The sequence below is a fragment of the Drosophila ananassae genome, assembly GCF_017639315.1.
Source record: "Drosophila ananassae strain 14024-0371.13 chromosome 4 unlocalized genomic scaffold, ASM1763931v2 tig00000054, whole genome shotgun sequence".
Taxonomy (NCBI): domain Eukaryota; kingdom Metazoa; phylum Arthropoda; class Insecta; order Diptera; family Drosophilidae; genus Drosophila; species Drosophila ananassae.
Genome location: NW_025319037.1, coordinates 7,784,795 through 7,807,734, shown reverse-complemented (window position 1 = coordinate 7,807,734; position 22,940 = coordinate 7,784,795). Strand labels below are relative to the sequence as shown.

Below are 22,940 nucleotides of genomic sequence, written 5' to 3'. Positions count from 1 at the left end.
CATTTTAGTCAAAGGATATTGATCCGGTATAGGGGCACTATCTGCTGGTTCAAAGGATTCCACTATTCTGGGTGCTAACTGAAACGTTCGCCTGAAATCAATACCAAGAATAAGACGCTGCGAAATTGTCGGTATAACATAGAGTTCTACCTCCTTTTCTTCTCCTTTATATCTCATTGCTACTTTTAATATGCCTGACACTTGGTGTGGTTTAGCATCCGCCGTTTTTACCTTGGATACTATTGATTTATATCCACCTACACCACTAAAATCTTGTTTTGCTAACTCAGCTCCAATACAATAATTATTTGCTCCGGTGACAAGTAACCCCCATTCTGAAAATTCTAAAAATTCTACACTAGCATAACTTCGTTTATCCGCATTATTTTGAAATATATTAGATATTAATCTGTGTTGTTTCTTACAAAGGTTCTTATAATATTTCTTTATACGAATCGAATTTTTTTTTCGAGGGATTACACAGTGTTACAAAAATGACAAAAGTGAATGAACTTTTGAAGTGACATAGTAGGAATTGTTCATTGGGTCGAGTATATCACAAAACAATTTTTGAAATATTTCTAACACCCTCAAAATCTTGATTTCTGGTTAAAAAACCGTTTTTCGGGACTTGTTTGCGCTTAAAAATTCCTGAACGCGTTTTTTTCAACCGATTTCAAAATGTTTGGTGTTTTTTAATAGTGAAATGTTGTAGCTTTTGAAAAAAAATATATCTTCGATTTTGTTAAACAAAAAGAACAAAAATTTTACATCTGAAACTGAAGTTTTCGACTTTTGTTCGTGTTTTTCGGATTTTTATGCCAGTTTTTCGGTACAACTTACAAAAATTCTGTCATTTTTGCCACATACCAATGTTGTCTCATTAATTCTGAATAAAATGAGACAAATTTCATCAAAAAATAATTTTGAAACTCGAATGGGCAGCACAGGTGACCATTACAACCACAGATAATCTGTCGAGTAATCCGGAGACATGATTAGCTGGAATAAGCATTTTATATCTTTAGCATGATAAGTTCGAAGTTCTTTTCTACTCAGGGTTTCTAGTAAATAATAAGCGTTTCCCAATTTTTTCTTCACTCTGCATTTCGAAAACAACGGGCCTAACTTTTTATTGTAGTTCTGACTAAAGTTACTTAACTGGAAATTTCGTTTGAAAACTTCTTGACCTTCTTTGAATAAAATAATATTACTCCTCAAGTTGTACTGTTTTGCATTCTCTTCATAGGCTTTTCGACTCTGTTTTTACTTTTTGGCGTAACAAAAATAACTTTTCGTGCCGATCAATTGTAGGGGATTCTTCGAGAAGTGATAATTTCTTTAATAATCGGTAATCCTCAGCGTGATTAACTCGTTCAGCTGCATTGCTTTGCGGAGAATAGAGGGCGGTAGAAATGTGTCGAATTCCAAACTTAGTTAACGTCGCTTCAAATTCTTTTGCTTTGAATTGTGAGCCGTTGTCACTAACAATAGACTCTGGAACTCCAAACTCACAAAAAATTCGATCTTCTAAAAAGTTGTTAATACTTCCGGTCGTAGCTTTCTTTAACGGACACAGCCAGTGATATCTACTCAAATGGTCAAGCACTATAAATAATCCAGTATAGCCTCTTTTACTACGGGGATATGGGCCGAGAATATCAATATATAATCTTTGAAAAGGACGTATGGAAATACTTTGTTCTCCCATTGGCGGTCTTAATATTTGATTAGGGCTTTTTGTTTGTTTACAAACATCACAGTTCCGAATGTAATCTCTAACTTTTTTGGATAAACCTGGCCAAAAAAAATTGCGACGCAAGCGTTCTACATACATTATTATGAGCCTGCCTAATAACCTTGGCTCTTAATTGTTCTGGAACCCATAGTTTCCAACTATCGGCTTCTTGATCTGGATTACCAGTCGCATGTTCCGTCCGGATATACAAAAATTTGTCGTGTACCCGTAAATCTGGAAGTTTACTTAGATTCTGCTCAACTTTCAATCGAAGCTCGAGGTAATCTGACTGCATAAAGGCTGGTGAGTCTAAGTAAATTTCGGGTCCTATCACCTCTAAACTGTCGATGGATTCCTCACACATTCGAGATAAAGCATCTGGAACGATATGATCTTTCCCTTTACGATGAGAAATGATAAATTTAAATCCCTGCATTCTTTCGAACCATCGTGCTACTCTTCCTATGGCACTTTTTCGTTGTTTTATAAGCCATGTTAGACTAGAATGATCGGTCCCAACTTCGAATGGTTGCATCTCTAAATAACCACTAGATATTCCCGTTCTGTTACACTATAATTCCTTTGAGCCTTAGACAACTTTTTTGACATGTATGCGATCGGTCTTTCTTCTCCTTCGTCGGAAAGTTGCACTAACACGGACCCAATGCAGAAGTCACTGGCGTTACAATGAAGAAAGAACTTTATTGTAAAGTCGGCATTTTGCAAAACGGGTGCGGAAGTAAGTTTGAATTTCAATTTATCCATAGCTTCCTGTGCGTCAGTCGTCCAGGTGAACTTTCTACTTTTTCCTAACAGTTCTGTCATAGGAAATGCTAACTCTGCGAAGTTCGCAATAAACCTGCAGTACCAATTACAAATACCTAGGAAACCTCTTAATTGTTTCATGTTGCGACGAGCAGGCCAATTTAGAATACAGGATACCTTTTCCGGATCCGTAGCTATTCCTCCATTTCCAATTATGTAACCCAAGTAGTTAACTTTTGTTACACAAAAATGGCTTTTCTTAACATTTAACGTTAAGTTTGCTTTGCGAAATTGCTGAGCAATTCGTATGAGGACTGCTAAATGGGATTTAAAATCATCGGTAACAATACACAAATCATCTAAATATCCAAAAACACAGTATCGTAGATCTGGTGGAGTAAGATCATCCATCAGACGACACATGGTTGACGGTGCGTTACACAGACCAAATGGCATTACTTCGAATTGAAATAATCCTCGACGCTGTTAAGGGTTTAGCTTCCTTGGTCAGTTCAATTTGCCAATAGGCATCTTTTAGGTCCAGTTTACTAACTTTTAGATAGTGCAATCACTTTAAGTTCTAGCATACGATCAATTTCGGTATATAAGACTTTCTCCACAGCTGGACTAATAGGATAATGTCTCTGTTGATCTATGTGATGTTTAAATAAGGACGATCGCCCCAAACCTTGTTTTTCGAAGTTGGGAAACATTTCTTTCACTGCTTCCAATTGGTGAAGTTCCATTTTAGTCAAAGGATATTGATCCGGTATAGGGGCACTATCTGCTGGTTCAAAGGATTCCACTATTCTGGGTGCTAACTGAAACGTTCGCCTGAAATCAATACCAAGAATAAGACGCTGCGAAATTGTCGGTATAACATAGAGTTCTACCTCCTTTTCTTCTCCTTTATATCTCATTGCTACTTTTAATATGCCTGACACTTGGTGTGGTTTAGCATCCGCCGTTTTTACCTTGGATACTATTGATTTATATCCACCTACACCACTAAAATCTTGTTTTGCTAACTCAGCTCCAATACAATAATTATTTGCTCCGGTGACAAGTAACCCCCATTCTGAAAATTCTAAAAATTCTACACTAGCATAACTTCGTTTATCCGCATTATTTTGAAATATATTAGATATTAATCTGTGTTGTTTCTTACAAAGGTTCTTATAATATTTCTTTATACGAATCGAATTTTTTTTTCGAGGGATTACACAGTGTTACAAAAATGACAAAAGTGAATGAACTTTTGAAGTGACATAGTAGGAATTGTTCATTGGGTCGAGTATATCACAAAACAATTTTTGAAATATTTCTAACACCCTCAAAATCTTGATTTCTGCCGAATTTTTGTAAGTTGTACCGAAAAACTGGCATTAAAATCCGAAAAACACGAACAAAAGTCGAAAACTTCAGTTTCAGATGTAAAATTTTTGTTCTTTTTGTTTAACAAAATCGAAGATATATTTTTTTTTCAAAAGCTACAACATTTCACTATTAAAAAACACCAAACATTTTGAAATCGGTTGAAAAAAACGCGTTCAGGAATTTTTAAGCGCAAACAAGTCCCGAAAAACGGTTTTTTAACCATAAATCAAGATTTTGAGGGTGTTAGAAATATTTCAAAAATGGTTTTGTGATATACTCGACCCAATGAACAATTCCTACTATGTCACTTCAAAAGTTCAGAATCACTGTTACACTGTGTTATCAAACAAAGATCCATATTTTTTTTAAACCTCAGCGGATGAATATGGTATTTGGAGCAGGATAATTTTTGAACTTTTTTCCGTTGGTCAAATAAAACAAGGTCCGAACCAACTTTAAAAAACTTTCCTTGGATGGAAATTATCCGAAAAATATATTGCAACTTCCTCAACGGCCGGTATCTAACCTGTATTGCCAATAAGAAATACTAGAGTCCAGCATTTAATCCAGCAAAATTTAAAAATTCTGGTCGCTGAAAGAAATTCCATCTCCAAAAAAAATGTTGTCGCCAGATCAGGAGCTGTGTGAGGAAGATTATTGGAAGACTACTAGAATTCTGCCTTCATGTCGATTAGAGGTGGAGAACTATCGATGGCGCTATCGACACTATTGATGGTTGGCGGCTATCGAGCCGCAATCGATAGTGTCAGACACGTTCGATAGTGACCCAACCCCTATCGATGGTGCCTTCGATAGCCGGCGTCTCACATCGCTAAAATAATTTCAATATTCGCTTGTGTAAAAATTGAAAAATTTGGTGTAAAATTGACGGCAATTAAAAAGGAACTATTAAATATGGATCGCTTTTTAAAAAAAGGTATGCTTAATGTATTCTACATAAGTATTTTGATGGCGAATTTAAGGTATACGTCGGAGGTCCGCAAAGCCTATTGCGCCAAGTCCATAAAAGCAAGACTGCGATTGCACCAGCACAGACTCTGAAAAGGATTTTGTTCCCAATAAGCAGGGTAACTCAAAAAGGAGTAAGATTTCACATGTTTGGAAATATTTCAAAAATTCCGACGACCAAAAACTTGCCAAATGACTACGTTATACCCCACCAGTGAGTTTTACGGCCTCAAAGTACAACGACAAAACTACGAGTCTTTTTTGAAGCGTCTTACAATTCAGGAGGATCTGTACTCAACTCTTATTCAGCTTCGCTAAAAAAAATCTCTCTGATAGCCGAAATAAATGGTGTATCGCCAAGTAATGGTGAATGAAGCTGATGGACGATACCAGTTAATAGAGTGGAGAATGGCTCAACACCGTTACATATGTCACTGCACCAGCATCCTGGTCATAAGGTGTTTGGAGAGGTGGACTATTTCGGTGACATCAAAGCTATATGACGCCTTTGGCTTATTAAGCCCAATACTTATTAAAGGAGAGATCCTGTTGCTGGAAGTGTGGCTTAATAAGCTCGATTGGGATGAGTCGATTCCACTGCATTTGGAAAGAGCATGGAACAAAATTCAGCTTGCCTTGTCACAGTTTGAAGATATCCCAATACCGAAAATTGTGATGAATGAGCCGATGTCACTAATTCAAATTCATGCCTTTTCTGACGCATCGATGAGTGCCTATAGAGCCTGCGTCTATATTCGATGCAAATCTGCATAAGGTATAAAGGTCTAGTTGTTGACTGCAATGTCCAAAGTTATGTGCTGCTCACATTAAAGTACCGATCGAACGTAGTATATATTGGTCAGATTCAGAAGTTTGTCTTCATTAGATTCGTTTCCATCCATCGTCGTTGTCAATGTTCTTATCAAAAAGAGTGGCTGAGATTCAACAGTGCTCCGAGGATAGCATGTGGCGGCATGCACCAACCAGCATTTCAAAGGTTCGTTGGGCGCCAAGGATGTTCGCAGACCGTACACAGCGACACCGCTCGGAGCGAGTCGCCTCTTCAGGGCACTGCTGCAGTGATTCGAGGACGAGGCGGACAAATTGCGACAACAAGACAAAAAAAAAAATGATGCGCATTTGCATTCATACCGCCGCGGGTTCCCCACGTGGGTGGAGGACAGGCAGCGCAACTAGACCGCAAAGGATCTTGTGAGGAGATTGGATCTCCCACACACCAAGACAGGTGGCAAGAGGGGCAGCAGCGGGGGGGGGAACAAGAAAGTCAGCACTGCAGCGTCGGATGGGCCAGCGCTGCTGTGTTTAGAAAAACGGAAAGGGAGAAATGCGTCGAGCACAGACGGCATGCGGGGGCAGCAGCGGGGGCAAGAGGAATTCGCACGGCGTCGCGCACGAAAGTAGGAGGAGGAGGAATCACCGTGGAAAGTAACGGTCCCGGCCGGGCCTCCGCGGCCGCGCTCGAAGGTCGTAGGAAACAGCGGGGACGGCGGGGAACGAAGCGGCCGGCGATTGCGCAGCTGTGTTTACAAAATGCACAAAAACACAGAAATGCATTTGGAATGTCCAGGGGGGGATCGCGGGGCATCGGGACGAAGTCCGATGACCGGCACAAAAATATTGCGGATCGGTGGCCCGAGCGGGGCCATCGGGGGAGGGTCAACAAAGAAAGCCCGCCGATAGAAAGACGGCGGGATTGGAGAAAGCTAACGGAGAAAGTGAAGGAGCGGAGGATTAACGGCAGGAAGTAGATTCGCAAGGATTAACGGGCGCCTCTGGCACTATATAAGGAGGGCCCTTGGAGCGAATCGGGGCCGAGTCTTCTAGGGAAGCTGGGAGAGTGAGTGAAAGACCCCCCGTGGGTAAGTCTGGAATTCAAGTTGGAAAGCTTCCTTGAAGAGTTAGGAGTATAGGCTGAAGGACCCCCCGTGGGTAAGTCCGACAGTCCTTAGTGCGGGCTATTAAAGCGAGTGAGCAAGGATATACGAGAATAGCTTAAGGACCCCCTGTGGGTAAGTCCGGCGGCGGTACGCGCATCAAATCGAGCAAGGAGTCAGGGGGAAAGGATCAAGGATCCGCGGCAAAGCTGAGGCCCAGGGTAAAAGAGTCGGGTGGAGTTACTCCCGGACACGACAGGTATCCTGGTGTAGTGGCGGCAACAACGGATCAGCCTGGCGTACGCCTTGTCTGCTCCTGACCGTTCGATCCAGGTGTGATCCTGTAACGCGAGGGATAGCCAACCCGGGAACTCAAGCCCATTTGTGAAACCAGGCAGGGACACCCCGGGAAGTCAAAAGAATCCTGATCCAGGCGCTGGAGCGTATGCACAGCAAACCACCTGGAGTCAAAGGAGACGCGACGCCCAAACCTCTGGCCTACCACAGATCCTGCGGGGCGTATGCACGCAGGTGTTTGGAGGCGAGTGGCGAACGCGACCGGGGGCGTGTCCTGTAGGGTAGGAAGGCCCTTCGTGCCCTGATCCGGCCGCTAAGCAGCGAGGAGCGTATCCTGCCCGGCGTATGCCTGGGAGGTGAGCCACTCGGTCTGTTAACACGGATTAGGTGCCGGCCACGGCGAAAGGGCGAGTCCAGGCAAGCCAAGGGTTCCGAGATCCACGGCGTCCCCAAACGGAGGAACAGCAGCAGAAGAGCAACGACGACGAGGGAGCAGCGGCAGCGGCATAGCAGCGACGACGAGGGAGCAGCGGTAGCAGCATAGCAGCAACGACGAGGGAGCAGCGGCAACCGTAGCGCAGCGACGACGAGGGAGCAGCAGCGACGGACAGGCAGCGGCAGCAGAAGACATCAACAACACAGGCCCCGCAACCAGAGTCCGTGAGTCCGAACGAAGGGAACCGAGAGCCGTTTCGGCGCCAGGCACCAAGACCGCACGACCTGCCGGGCGCAAGCTTTGGGAGGGCGTGCGTATTGGCACCAACCCGGAGCGGGGATCGGGGATCGACGGGAGGACGAGCGGTCGGTCGGCTGAGCCAAACAGCCGGTGAGATTCCTTTTATTGCTTTGTAAACTATTTACAATAAAGGGGATTTATTTATAAAGAAGCTTTAACGTGTTATTTCTGGGCTCGGGCAATCACGTCGAACTATAAATTCGGTGGAACGTACCCTCAAACTCTGTGAGCTAGCCGCGGCGTTTGTTGCGAGCAAAACATAGCTAAAACAGTTCGTTACACCTGGCGCCCAAACTACGTGATTGCTTTAGAGTCTAGGAGTAACACAGCTTCAGGATGGGGAGGAAAAATTGGATCTACGCGCTTCGCAAAGAGGAGTTGTGCGAAGTGTGCAGAGAGCTCGGTCTCGCGGCGGATGGAACCGTGGAGACCATGAGGGCACTGGTGGCAAGATGGGTCGATGAAACGAAGGACGAGGAAGTAATGGTGGTCGCGCGGGGATTCGAGGAGAAGTTCGCGCAGAGGACCACGCCGAGGCAGAGAGCGGTGAGCGAATCGGAGAAGCTCATTCAAAGTCTGGCAGTGCCAGAAATGAAGACCATGAGGAGCATGGAGCCACAAGTACGGAAGCCAGTCCCGGTGCAGGTGGATTATGCGAAGGTAGCAAGGCAGGTCCGAGAGTGGTCGTTCCGTTTCGACGGAACAGGGGATCCTCTCGAATTCGTGGACCGAGTAGCATGGTCTGCCAAAACGTACGGGATGGAGATAAACACAATCCCGCGAGCGATGCCCGAGCTACTCCAGGGCAGAGCACAAAAATGGTTCCTGATGAACGACGAGGAGTGGAAAGAGTTCAGAAGGAGCTTCGAGGCCTTTTTCCTGCCAAAAGGATATTTCGAAAAACTGGCAGACCAGGTAAAGCAGCGGAAGCAACAGCGAGGAGAGCCTTTCAAAGAGTACATGGTGGACCTTCAGGCGCTAATGAAGCCGTTGGGAAAATCGACAAAGGAGGTCATCGATAGGCTCGTGGAGAACTGCATGCCACGCATGAAAATGTTCATGCGACCCTACGCTTGTGCATCACTCGAAGAGGTCATGGGTCTAGCCGAAGAATTCGAAGAGCTGGCTTTGGAGGAGGAGGTCTTCAATAGACAGTCCCCAGCGGTAGACAGAAGATGGCCAAAGGAGGAATTGCACCACAAACCACAGGAGCAACAGAGCCATCCAGGACAGGGATGGGGGCAGAGATGGCAGCCGGAGGAGCATCGCCAAATGCCACAGCAACAGCAGCCGAGCCAGCAATGGGCAGGCCCAAGGCAACAACCGCCGAACCAACAATGGGCAGCAAACCCAATCCAAAGGCAGCCGAACATACAGCGGGCAGCGCCGCCTGGACACGTAGAAAACCCAGCACAGGCGTGCAACAGATGCGGAGGCATGGGCCATTGGGCCAGCGGGTGCAGGAACCCCAGAATGTTGTTCTGCAGGATGTGCGGCGCAGTGGGGGTAAGAAGCACGGAATGCTGCCAAAGAGCGGGAAACGTGCAGCGATCCCAGCCATAGAGAGGAAGGCGGAGATCGCGAGGTGCTGCCTCTCAGAGATAGTTGGAGGATTAACCGGAGACGATCAGCAATTGGCGGCGGTCATCAAGGTCGGAGGAGCAGAAGTGAGGGCCATGGTAGACACCGGGGCAACGGCTAGTTTCATTTCAGAGAAGCTAGCAGAGGACCCGGGAATCGCCGGAGAACGGAAAGCGACAAGAAGATTAGTGAAGTTGGCCAACGGGAGCCACATAGAAACTCAAATGGTACTCCTAACAACGGTAAGCTTTGGCAACAAAAAAAAGGACTTGAATATGATAGTGTTGCCAGGCATGGGAGACAGCGCGGTGCTTGGATGGGATTTCCTCGCAGAATTCGGCACAACAATCAACTGCGCAGGCCACCAAGTCACGATCCCGAAAAGAGAGAGATGGAGCGGATGCCTGGAGGATAGGCTGTCCATAGCCATAGCGGGACCCTCGGAGGAATGGGAGCGCGAGCGGGACAAACGGTTCATCGAAGAAGAGCTGGCGGCGTTCAGGAATCAGAAGGGTTGTTCAAACATAACCCAGCATAAAATCACGATGAAGGACGACATCCCAATTAAACAAAGATACTACCCAAAGAACCCCAAAATACAGGGGGAAATCAATGAAAAGGTGGAAGAACTGCTGGAGAAGGGATGCATCGAACCTTCAAACAGCGCCTACAGCTCACCCATTGTCATGGTGAAGAAAAAGACGGGTCAGTGGAGGATGTGCGTAGACTTTCGGCAGATAAACGCAAAGTCAGTGAAGGATGCGTACCCGATGCCAAGGATAAATTTCATTTTGGAGCAATTGAGGGAGGCAAAATTTTTCAGCAGCCTCGACCTGAAGGACGGCTATTGGCAAATCCCACTTGAGGAAGAGAGCCGGAAATACACGGCCTTTACGGTACCAGGGAAAGGTCTGTACCAGTGGAAGGTGATGCCGTTCGGACTACACTCGGCTTCGGCAACTTTTCAAAGGGCTCTAGACCAGGTCATAGGCCCGGACATGGCTCCCCACGCATTCGCGTACCAGGACGATATAATAGTGATCGGGCGCACGAGGGAGGAGCACATGGCAAATTTAAGGGAAGTTTTCCGAAGACTGAAGGCGGCGAACCTAAGGATAAACACAGAGAAGTGCCATTTCTTCAGGGAAGAGCTTTTGTACCTAGGCCACCGGATAACGAGTCACGGAATTGGTATGGATCCGGGAAAAGTCGCAGCGATCACGGAATTGGAACCACCAACGAACGTGAAAGGGGTACGGCAGTTCATAGGAATGGCGTCGTGGTATCGACGGTTCGTTCCCGATTTCGCGGGGGTCGCAAAACCCTTGAACGATCTCCTGCGAAAGGGAACAAAGTGGGAGTGGACGTCGAGACAGCAAGAAGCGTTCGAAAAGTTAAAGTCGCGGTTAGCAGAGGACCCGGTGCTGGCATGCCCCGACTTCACGAAGAAGTTTGTACTGCAAACGGACGCCAGCGATTACGGCGTAGGCGCAGTGCTGACGCAGGACACGGATGAGGGCGAGCGAGTGGTCGCTTACGCCAGCCGAACGCTAATAGGCGCGGAGAAAAATTACTCGGCAACAGAGAAAGAGTGTCTCGCGATAATATGGGCAATTCGGCAGATGAGGCCATACCTGGAGGGATACCAGTTCGACGTGATAACGGATCACATGGCGCTGAAGTGGTTAAACAACATAGAGAGCCCACTTGGAAGGATCGCGAGATGGGTCTTCGAGCTGCAGCAATACGATTACGTAATCAGCTACAGGAAAGGCAAGCTGAACGTAGTCGCGGATGCACTTTCCCGCCAGCCGATCGTGGAGAAGCTGAGGAGTGCCACAGCAACCGAAGACGCGGAATGCGTTTGGATAGGCTCGCTGAAGAAGAAACTAAAGGAAAACCCACAGAAGCACCCGAAATACGTCGAGGAGGCAGGCCTGATTTACCGACATGTTCCACACAGAGCCGGAAGCGAGGAAGTGGCATCGTGGAAATTATGTGTGCCAATGTACATGAGGCAACAGGTGCTGAAGGAAAACCACGACGCACCAACAGCAGGACATTTAGGCGGAAGGAAAACAATTGCGAAGGTAGCAGCAAGGTACTTCTGGCCAGGGATGCAGAGGGACGTGAGGAAATACGTCAGGAAATGCGAGACATGCCTGCGCTATAAACCGAGCCAGATGCAGGCCGCGGGGAAGATGTTAACACAGGTCCCAGAGGAGCCGTGGGCGACGGTATGTGCGGACTTCGTGGGACCGTTGCCGAGGTCCAAGCACGGGAACACCATGCTGCTTGTGATGATAGATAGGTTCTCAAAATGGACAGAAATGGTCCCAATGCGAAAAGCCACAACAGAGACGCTGCAGAAGGCAATTCGTGAAAGGATCATCGCTAGGTACGGGGTGCCAAAGGTAATGGTGACGGACAATGGTGTTCAATTCACCAGCCGGAGCTTCAAAAAATTCCTCGAGGAGCTCGGAGTTCGCCACCAGTTCACTGCACCATACACGCCTCAGGAAAACCCGACGGAAAGGGCAAACCGGACGGTGAAGACGATGATCGCCCAGTTTGCAGGAAAAGACCAAAGGACGTGGGACGAGCACTGGCCAGAATTGATGCTGGCGGTGAACTCGAGCGTGTCGGACTCCACGGGATACTCTCCGTGTTTCATCACCCAAGGCAGAGAGCCAAGAATGCCGAAAGCAATTTTCGACCAGGGGGCATTGGGGACAGGAGAAGCCCAAGCCACTCCCTCAGAAAATGCGGAAAAATTAAAAGAAGTGTTCGAGCTGGTGCGGAGAAACATGGAGCGCGCAGCGCAGGAGCAGGCTCGGCACTACAATCTGAGGAGGCGGGAGTGGAGCCCGAAGATCGGCGACATAGTGTGGGCGAAAGAACACCATCTATCTAAAGCGGCCGAAGGTTTTGCGGCGAAGCTAGCGCCGAGATACGACGGGCCATACGCAGTAACAAATTTCATTTCGCCGGTGATCGCCGTGCTACGTCACGGGATCACAAAGAAGGAGAGGAGAGCCCACATAAGCGAGCTGAAAGCCCAGGCGCAGGAGTCGGCGAAGGCATAAACTACAGAAGCACAAAAAAAAAAAAAAAACAAAAAAAAAATAGATATGTTAAAAATATAAAATAAGAACAAATTATTTGAAAAAAAAAAAACATGAAAAGAAAACATACAAAAAAAAAGAAAACATACAAAAAAAAAAAAAAACAAAAAAAAAATAGATATGTTAAAAATATAAAATAAGAACAAATTATTTGGAAAAAAAAAAAAAGATGAAAAGAAAACATACAAAAAAAAAAAAACAAACAAAAAAATATATTTAAAATATAAAATAAGAAAAAAAAATATTTGAAAAAAAAAATACAAAAAACAAAATAAACAAAAAAATATATTTAAAATATTTAAAATAAGAAAAAATATTATAAAAAAAAAGAAAAAGAAGAAGAAAAAAATATGAAAAGAAAAATACAAGGAAAAAAAGAAAAGAATTATTATAAAAAATATACAAAAACCATATATATATACAACAACATAGAATGACTCTGACGTCATCCGAAGAAGGGGGGAGGTGGATAAGGGTATCCACACACAAAATAGCCACACGCAAAAAGGGGGGGGAAAAAAAAAAAAAAATCGAAAACAAAAATTTTTGCAAAACAACAACAGAACTGAAGCTGGAACCATAAAGCTTCTGTCGTTCCCGAAGAAGGGGGGAAGTGTGAGGAGATTGGATCTCCCACACACCAAGACAGGTGGCAAGAGGGGCAGCAGCGGGGGGGGAACAAGAAAGTCAGCACTGCAGCGTCGGATGGGCCAGCGCTGCTGTGTTTAGAAAAACGGAAAGGGAGAAATGCGTCGAGCACAGACGGCATGCGGGGGCAGCAGCGGGGGCAAGAGGAATTCGCACGGCGTCGCGCACGAAAGTAGGAGGAGGAGGAATCACCGTGGAAAGTAACGGTCCCGGCCGGGCCTCCGCGGCCGCGCTCGAAGGTCGTAGGAGACAGCGGGGACGGCGGGGAACGAAGCGGCCGGCGATTGCGCAGCTGTGTTTACAAAATGCACAAAAACACAGAAATGCATTTGGAATGTCCAGGGGGGGATCGCGGGGCATCGGGACGAAGTCCGATGACCGGCACAAAAATATTGCGGATCGGTGGCCCGAGCGGGGCCATCGGGGGAGGGTCAACAAAGAAAGCCCGCCGATAGAAAGACGGCGGGATTGGAGAAAGCTAACGGAGAAAGTGAAGGAGCGGAGGATTAACGGCAGGAAGTAGATTCGCAAGGATTAACGGGCGCCTCTGGCACTATATAAGGAGGGCCCTTGGAGCGAATCGGGGCCGAGTCTTCTAGGGAAGCTGGGAGAGTGAGTGAAAGACCCCCCGTGGGTAAGTCTGGAATTCAAGTTGGAAAGCTTCCTTGAAGAGTTAGGAGTATAGGCTGAAGGACCCCCCGTGGGTAAGTCCGACAGTCCTTAGTGCGGGCTATTAAAGCGAGTGAGCAAGGATATACGAGAATAGCTTAAGGACCCCCTGTGGGTAAGTCCGGCGGCGGTACGCGCATCAAATCGAGCAAGGAGTCGGGGGGAAAGGATCAAGGATCCGCGGCAAAGCTGAGGCCCAGGGTAAAAGAGTCGGGTGGAGTTACTCCCGGACACGACAGGTATCCTGGTGTAGTGGCGGCAACAACGGATCAGCCTGGCGTACGCCTTGTCTGCTCCTGACCGTTCGATCCAGGTGTGATCCTGTAACGCGAGGGATAGCCAACCCGGGAACTCAAGCCCATTTGTGAAACCAGGCAGGGACACCCCGGGAAGTCAAAAGAATCCTGATCCAGGCGCTGGAGCGTATGCACAGCAAACCACCTGGAGTCAAAGGAGACGCGACGCCCAAACCTCTGGCCTACCACAGATCCTGCGGGGCGTATGCACGCAGGTGTTTGGAGGCGAGTGGCGAACGCGACCGGGGGCGTGTCCTGTAGGGTAGGAAGGCCCTTCGTGCCCTGATCCGGCCGCTAAGCAGCGAGGAGCGTATCCTGCCCGGCGTATGCCTGGGAGGTGAGCCACTCGGTCTGTTAACACGGATTAGGTGCCGGCCACCAAGGCAAGCCAAGCAAGCCAAGGGTTCCGAGATCCACGGCGTCCCCAAACGGAGGAACAGCAGCAGAAGAGCAACGACGACGAGGGAGCAGCGGCAGCGGCATAGCAGCGACGACGAGGGAGCAGCGGTAGCAGCATAGCAGCAACGACGAGGGAGCAGCGGCAACCGTAGCGCAGCGACGACGAGGGAGCAGCAGCGACGGACAGGCAGCGGCAGCAGAAGACATCAACAACACAGGCCCCGCAACCAGAGTCCGTGAGTCCGAACGAAGGGAACCGAGAGCCGTTTCGGCGCCAGGCACCAAGACCGCACGACCTGCCGGGCGCAAGCTTTGGGAGGGCGTGCGTATTGGCACCAACCCGGAGCGGGGATCGGGGATCGACGGGAGGACGAGCGGTCGGTCGGCTGAGCCAAACAGCCGGTGAGATTCCTTTTATTGCTTTGTAAACTATTTACAATAAAGGGGATTTATTTATAAAGAAGCTTTAACGTGTTATTTCTGGGCTCGGGCAATCACGTCGAACTATAAATTCGGTGGAACGTACCCTCAAACTCTGTGAGCTAGCCGCGGCGTTTGTTGCGAGCAAAACATAGCTAAAACAGTTCGTTACAATCTGCAGACCATCCTCATTTTAGCCAAGTCCGTCGTGAAGTCGAGCCCCCTGGGCGCCCTCAGTCAGGACCCAAGCGACAGCATAGTCTATCGTGCTTGCGGCGATGGCCGCTTATCTCGTCAATCAAGCAAACGTTGTGGCAGGGATGGTCCCGGGAGTACGTCTTGGTCCTACAGGTGCGGTCAAAGTGGCAGTGGGAAATGCGGAATAGCGTGAAGGGCGGTCGTGGTCGCAGAGGATCACCAACCGCCCCATCAATGGATCACTGGAGGGTCGTCGGAAATTTATCTATTTACAAAATCAATATTTATTCTCTCTACATCGGCACCGTTTAAGGCAGCCATTAGGTTTCAACCAACTTGCAGCCTCGCCAGCTTGTAAAATCGGTAGACCTTATACTATAGCTGCTATGTAAAAGAACTAATTAATTTTTTATATCATTATAAGAGATTATAGAGAAAATTAGCTATTGATAAACACGTGTTTGTTAAACAACTTTTTTGATACTGTTTTTTTGATATTGGATCAAAAGAACAGATATTTTTAAAAATTGTTTTACATATAAAAAAAAATTAACACTAAAGACTTAAAAATTAGTCGCTGGTGGACTGTTTCTGGGATTTACCCATAAGCTATTATATACAATTGAAATATTAATTTTTTACTCTTTATTTTTTATTTTAGAAATTCATCATCATACGCGTAGTAACCTTAAAACAGAAATGCTTCGATTCAAAATTGCAAATGATTACTCTGAGTTATCCTACGCAACTCTTCATTTATATGTTCGTGGATGGGACTGGATTTATGTCCAACAGCCAGAACTTATTGAAGAAATTAAAAATCAGCAAAACAACGAAGTCATTGTTTCTATTCACCGTGCAGCACGAAGAGCGACCAATTTTACACACAAAGTCAAGATGTTTGAATTTCGGCAAAGTATTCCATTGGGCCAGGGAGAATGGGCTAATATAGATGTTAAGCCCCTTTTTGGCGATGATTTGTCTAACAAGACTCAGGAAATTCAAATAAGTGCCCTAAAATCTTGGATGAAGTCATTAATTGTGACTACTGATACAGCATCACAAAATCCTTTGGTATGCATTTCTTGGAGAAAATTAAAAACTATTGAAATACTCAAATCAATTAAAAAAACCTCCTGACGAGGAAAAATACTATTAACGCATGCCACGCTAAAAATATCTGATATTATTTTGGAAAAGAAAAATGCTAAATAGGTGTAAAAAATAGCAATGAAAAGTAGTTTTACCTTTATTTTGGTAATTTTTTTATACCTATATTGCATATTTTAGTCACCAAATATAATAATATTACTTATTTTAGGATATCATATATATTTCATTTAACCAAGAAAGAAAATTTTCAGGCGAATCCAATGTTAATATACCCTTTAAGTTAAGTAGCCTTTTATATTATTATATATCGGATATCGTGGTGCAATCCTTATGGGAGTTTTACTATTAAATAATTTAAAAAAAAAAATTATAAAAGTCCCAAACTTCTATCATTAAAAACACCATGGTTCCGTAATTTTCGATCGTTCAGTTATATGGCAGCTATACGATATAGTCAAACGATCCCGGCCATTTTGACTTATATACTGCGTGCAAAAGAAACAAAATATGCTGAAGATGTGTGCCTAAATAAAAATGGGTATATATAGACTTATAGACTTATATAGACTTGATCTCTCAGGACTTGATGATTCTGATTAAGAAAATACAATTTTGAATTTTTCGCCTCTATGTATGTACAATAGTCAGCTTCAAAGGCCATAGATGGCAATGGAATAGCGTACCAAAATATGATGCAATCTCAGCTTGTATCTTTTCTCGTTAAAAAAATTATTGGATATTATTTTTAAACGCTGCTATTATTTATGGAATCTTCCGCTTCGGACTCCCAATAGGTTATCAAATCTTACATCTACAATCTATCTATCTGACAGTTTTTATTTATCGTGTGACTTTTAATTTAATTATTGGTAGGCTAGAAGGAAGTTGCGTTGTAGGCGTGTTCTGTTTGAAATCTGGTTTAGGTTTCGAGCGAGATTGTTTGGGTGTATTTTTTGTTCGGCTTTGTCGCTTTAAGCCTTGATATCTCGTCTAATACTGGCGGGATGCGAAGATAGTGAGATTTCTCTAAATTTTATCGTTTGGAAAATACCATGGTGTCCCTGTGATGGTTCGAAGAATGTTTTATTGTACCCGCTGGATGATATAAACGTTAATCATATGAGTGTACATGGAAAATCTTATAGCTAATCTTATCTTATCTTATATATTTATATTTTAATCTTCTTATCTATCTTTGAGTTCCACGCATTTTTACAGATAGACGAACTGACGGTCATGGCTATATTAGCTTCTACTCCCTGTTACAAACATTCACACGAATGCAACATACCCTTGTATAAGTATTCAGTATATTATTTATATGAATTATAATATAAAATATAATATATGTGTTACGCCATTAATATTTTTTAATACCGGCAGAATAAGTAGACGAGTCTCAGTTCCATTTCCAATATTTTATTTTCGGGTTCAATCGGGTTTTATTTTCAAGTGAATGCCAAAAATGCAAGTAAATGAAAGCTTAGCAATAGATACTCAGAACATTGCATTTGTTTATCATTTCGTTGGCAAGAAGCGAGCCGGGAGAACGCACACAAATATAAGATAAGTTAGTGTGCTGCAGCTCTCCAAAAATGCTCTAAATAGCGCATGCGCTACAAATACTACTTAAGCGCATGCGAACGGGGTGAAACAAACAAAAATAGAAACTGATGATAAGACCGCCACTGCTCCTCCGTTTCAGAATTTATAAATTATTTCAAATAGCTTCGCCTTTGGCTGCTTGGCCCAACATTATCTCCTTTAACAGATTCCTTGAGCCCAGAAAACTTGCTACAAGAAGGACCCTCTCTCTTACCCATCCAGAAGGTTAAATTTTAGGGCAGTAAGGTCAGGTTCGATGAACGTTGAGGGCAGGCCGCCATTATAAAATGAGCCGGAGTTAGCACATCTAGGTCCGCAGGATTTTATTAAATCGACACAAGGGGCCTAGAATTAATAATAGGGGCTATGCGGCATAACACAGTCCCCAATTTCTTGAAGCCAAAAATTGCGAAACAAACTGCCCGATATAGGTGGTGTTTCGCCGCCTTTACTGCTGCTTCCCACAGACCGCCAAAATGGGGAGAGCGTGGAGGAATAAACCGGCACTCGATAAACTCCGACAGGCAAAAATCGTGCAGAGAAGCCTAGTGATCCTGGCTGAGGAATCTTAGCTTCAACTCCATAAGCTCATTCACCCACAAAATTGGTGGCATTATCCGACAGATATGGGTCTGGGTTTACGTCGCGTACAAATAAACCGTTGGAGGGCGCTCAGAAACGAAGCGGTGGAAAGGTCCTTGACTAACTCCAAATGGATTGCCTTCGTACTGAAGCAGATGAATAAGCTCACATAACAATTAATAGGGCCCTTATTCCGAATCCCTTGTAGAAAAACAGCCCGCAAAAATCCACACCTGTGACATCAAAACTTTTGAGTCCTTCAACTCTCTTGGTCGGAAGATCAGCCATGACGTGCTCCAGTAGACGTGGCTTTGTGCGAAAACAGCGTATGCATTTGTTCAAAACCCTTGAAACGGTCTTCCTCCCCCAGTGGGCCAGTGTTGAGAACGGATTTTCGCAATTAGTGCCCGAGGTCCACAGGTTCTTCTCGAGGAAGTGAGTCACTATAGCCGAAGTGGTGGGATGGCCTCTGGGAAGAATGATCGGATGAAAGAATGATCCATCAAAATCCAGCGCAGAGTGCCACAATCGCCCGTCAACACGAAGCAAACCAGCATCATCCACAAAGGGAGCAATCGAGGCAAGCAGCTTAGTAAGCTTATCTCTTTCTTAAACTCGGTAAGCTGGACGACGCGCAACAGCAGATAGGTTCCTCCTTTGAGACCCTGGACAGAAATCCCTTCGTGACGGAGTTTAATAGCTCAGTGGGAAAAGAACCTCTTGACAGTAGATCGGCTGCGTTAAAATCAGTAGGAACATAACGCCATTTTATTGCCTTTTGGACTCCTGTATGGAAGAGACGCGATTAGAAACAAACACTTTAAATCGAGCAGGTTCATCTTGAATCCAGGATAGGGCAACCGAGGAGGCACACCATCAATAATAATTTATATGTTATTCCTTTATATGTTCCAAGATCAGAATCTTCAGTCATCAGTCTTGCTAGTAACTCAGTTCCAGATAGTTTCAGCTTCGGTATTGTCTGAGTCTTTATGGGTGCCACTGACTTTTTGAGCGTAACAGCCGTCAATCAGACCTTAACAATACATACACGCAAGCTCCATACGCATCCAAGCTAGTGTCGCAGAATCCGTGGACCTCCAGCATTTCTTGGCAGGGAAAGGGTCTTTGTGAACGGACTGCCATTGTCAAATTTTAAGTATGACTCTCTATCACCTTCGGGTGCGCCTTCCAAAACCTCTGGGATGCACCATTTTCTTAATTTAAACTGACCCTTGTTTAATAGGCTCGATGTCTGAGCTATTATCTCAATCGCTTCAGTCTTCGTTGGGGCACCAGATATGAGATCGTCCACATAAAAATCCTAGAGGACAACACGTGAGCCAACGGGAAAACCGGCACCTTCATCCTTAGCCAGCTGGTGCATTAAGCGAACAGATAGAAAAGACGCTGGCTTTGTGCCTTACGTAACGGTGTCGAGCTGAAAAACCTTCACGTCATCACGGATAGAATGTCACACTGGACTAGAGGATGCACTGCAGCAAACTATCATCCGGAAAGACCCTTAAGCAGCGGTACATCTTGCAAATGTCTCCAGTCAAAGCTACAAGGTGAGACCGAAACCGAAGCAAGGTATAAAAAAGCTTCGGTTGAATCACGGGGCCGGATATCAGGACATCATTGAGGGAATAACCAGAGGATGTAGCAGCCGAACCATCAAACACAACTCTCAGCTTAGTAGTGGAACGGTCTTCCTTCAGGACGCAGCGATGGAGAAGGAAATACTGGCACTTACCTCGCGATTTCTGTGGCTCCAGAGACATGACCCAGATCCAAGTATTCCTTGATGAAAGACGTATATTGGGTCCTTAAATTCGGGTGACGATACAGCTTGCGCTCAAGTGAATGGAACCGCCGCAAAGCCTGTGCGTAGGATTCCTCTAACAACTCCACACTGTGCTTGATTGGAAGGCGAACTGAATAAGCACCTGGTTCAAGACGGACGTGGTGCATGGCGAAGTGGGCCTCGTATTCAAGCTTTTCCTTAGTAGCTTGAACGATAGGCGCAGTGCAGGCTTCCAGTACCCAGAATTGGTGGAGAAGATAATCGAGGCGATCGCCAAAAGGGTTTGCGGAGTCAGCAAGAATCATCTAACATAAGGCGGCCAAACGAGGTTTTCCTGGGAGGCCACCTCCTCCAGAAACTCCCTTTCCAAAACAAATCCATACGCTGAGCTCTGTGGAAGTTCGGATCAGCCAGAACCACATTGGCAGGAACCTTCAAGTTCGAGACATCTATGTTCAGACTAGGTTGACGCTCTATGATGTGAGACGCTACAACTGCCTCAATGTACACCGAATACGTGGACAAATGTGACTTCAGGGAAACATTAACCAATGCTCCATCCGTAGTGAACTTAGCGTCTCCAAAGCCAGTCACTGGTACAGAACATTTTGACCGATGAAGCTGAAGTTGGCTGGCCAGCCGTAATGTGATGAGATGAACTTGTGAGCCGGATTCGAGTAGCGCTCCGGAAGCCGGAATGGAAGTAGGGCTGGATAATTGCTCGCAAGGATGCAATAGAGCATGATGTCGACGATTGCACGTTGGGCAGCGGGAGGATGAGCATCCGCGGGCTAAGTGTTCAGTCAAGTCGGCAAACAAAACAGAAGGCAAGACGCCGGATCCATCGTAACGTTCCGCCGACAAGGCGAGGAACCTTTGGCAAGAAGGCATAGCGTGTGCCAGGATTCCGCAATGGGCACACGAAGAGCATTCAGGAGCATGCACGATCGATAATTAAATGGCAAACGTCGCCCCGGATCCCAGCTCAACCACCTTTAGCTGCAGATTTCGTTGATGTGAGCCTTAAGGATTAATCGTCGGTTACTGAAATGGTTGCACAAAAGGTCAAGTGCAACATCATAGTTAGCGTCTGGGTCACCAAATGTAACGCTATTAATATTTTTCAATAGCGGCCGAATAAGTAGATGAGGTTCAGTTCAATTTCCAATATTTTATTTTGGAGTTAAATTTAACCCGTAAACCGCAGCCGCTCAAATCAATGCCTATTGAAAGCTTAGCAATAGAAACTCAGAACAATGCATTTGTTCATCGTTTCGTTGGCAAGAGGCGAGCTCTATAAAAAAGCTCCCAAAAGCGCATGCCCTACAAATACCACCAAAGCGCATGCGAACGGTAGATAAACAAACAAAAATAGAAACTACTGATAAGCCCGCAGCCGCTGAAATTATTAATTATTTAAAATAGCAATGCCTTTGGACCAACAATATGAATTATAAAGTTTGCCTCGTTCAGACATGGGGACACTAAAACAGTAAATAGACAGTAAATAAATGTGCCATCAAACTAAGTGAAGGGTCAAACTAAAGTGTAGGGTTTTGCCCTGCAAGCTAAGAACGTTTTTGGCACGGAAGACCCTGAGTTTAAGTCCTAGTTGAGACAATTGTTTTTGTTTTTGCCTTGTAGCTTACTAGTTTATTGCAAAGATATATGCTCATGCTCTAAAAAACCAAAATTGCCAATCAAATATACACACATGTATAACACGACAAGCTTCACAAGTGGCTTTGAACAATTGGTATCTCCATTTATTGAACTAACGGATTATGTTAAGTATAAGAGATGTATAAAAGGTTTCGTCATATCAAGGGATATCTCCAAACGAAAAACAATTTGTTTTAATATCTTTTCAGTGTAAGTATTTTTTTCTAGTTTTTAGACGTTTGGTGCTGAAAAAAAAAATATATATATTTAATCATGTTTAAAAAGCATGTTCAGATAAAAAAATCTCCAATTATTTCAGAATTGCTAAGAAACAAATAGTGCAAGTCCCCACTATCTCCAATTTAGTGAATCAATTTTTTTTACTTTCACTTTCTCGCAGTTCATAAGTCGGAACGCGATTATATCCTCTAGCTCTCAAATAACCTTACAATGGTTTGGACTTGCAACAGCTTTTATTCCAATAATTGCCATTGAACGATTGGAAGTGACATAGCTAGGTGTTTTTGAAGATGAAATGTAGACGAAGATCGATTTGACTTTCAACAGAGTCTATTTCTTTCAAATTAGATAATATCTTTTTATAGCTATGCGACTCCTCTTCTTTAAAGTGAACGCTTTTTGTGCGCTTCGCGATATGATTCAATATTTTATCAGTTTGGATTATAACATTTTCTGCTCGCCTAAATCGTGCAATTGCTGGCTGTATGAAAGCGATCCACTTGCTAAAAATGCAGGCTATTTTCTACCGCGCTGGCTTGAAGATGTATCTTAAAATATAAACCTAACTTCAAGGATGTATCAGTTTCGGCGCTCGCGAAGATAGCTCTTCCTTCTTTATTAAGCCTAAAATATGTCAAATTTTCAAAAAAGAAACACTTTTCCAGCCAATCTTGTAAGCTTGCTAATTTTTTTTTTCCTTTGTTTGATAATATATTAATTAAGATATATTAAATTATTTAATATAATTTTATAAGTTGGCGGGGGAGTACCGGTTAGAGTACCGAGAAAGTCGAAAAGGTTTAACGTGAGCACATTAA

General features: G+C 44.8%; 1 protein-coding gene across 1 annotated transcript in view; it reads left to right on the top strand.

The window, feature by feature from the left end:
• Positions 1 to 22,940, top strand: part of LOC6502706 (growth/differentiation factor 8) — a 410,457-nt gene that overhangs the window by 232,214 nt on the left and 155,303 nt on the right. The window contains exon 5 of the mRNA XM_044717609.1: positions 15,775 to 16,187. Coding sequence (XP_044573544.1) covers positions 15,775 to 16,187 — 413 coding nt within the window. The remainder of the gene's footprint in view (positions 1 to 15,774; positions 16,188 to 22,940) is intronic.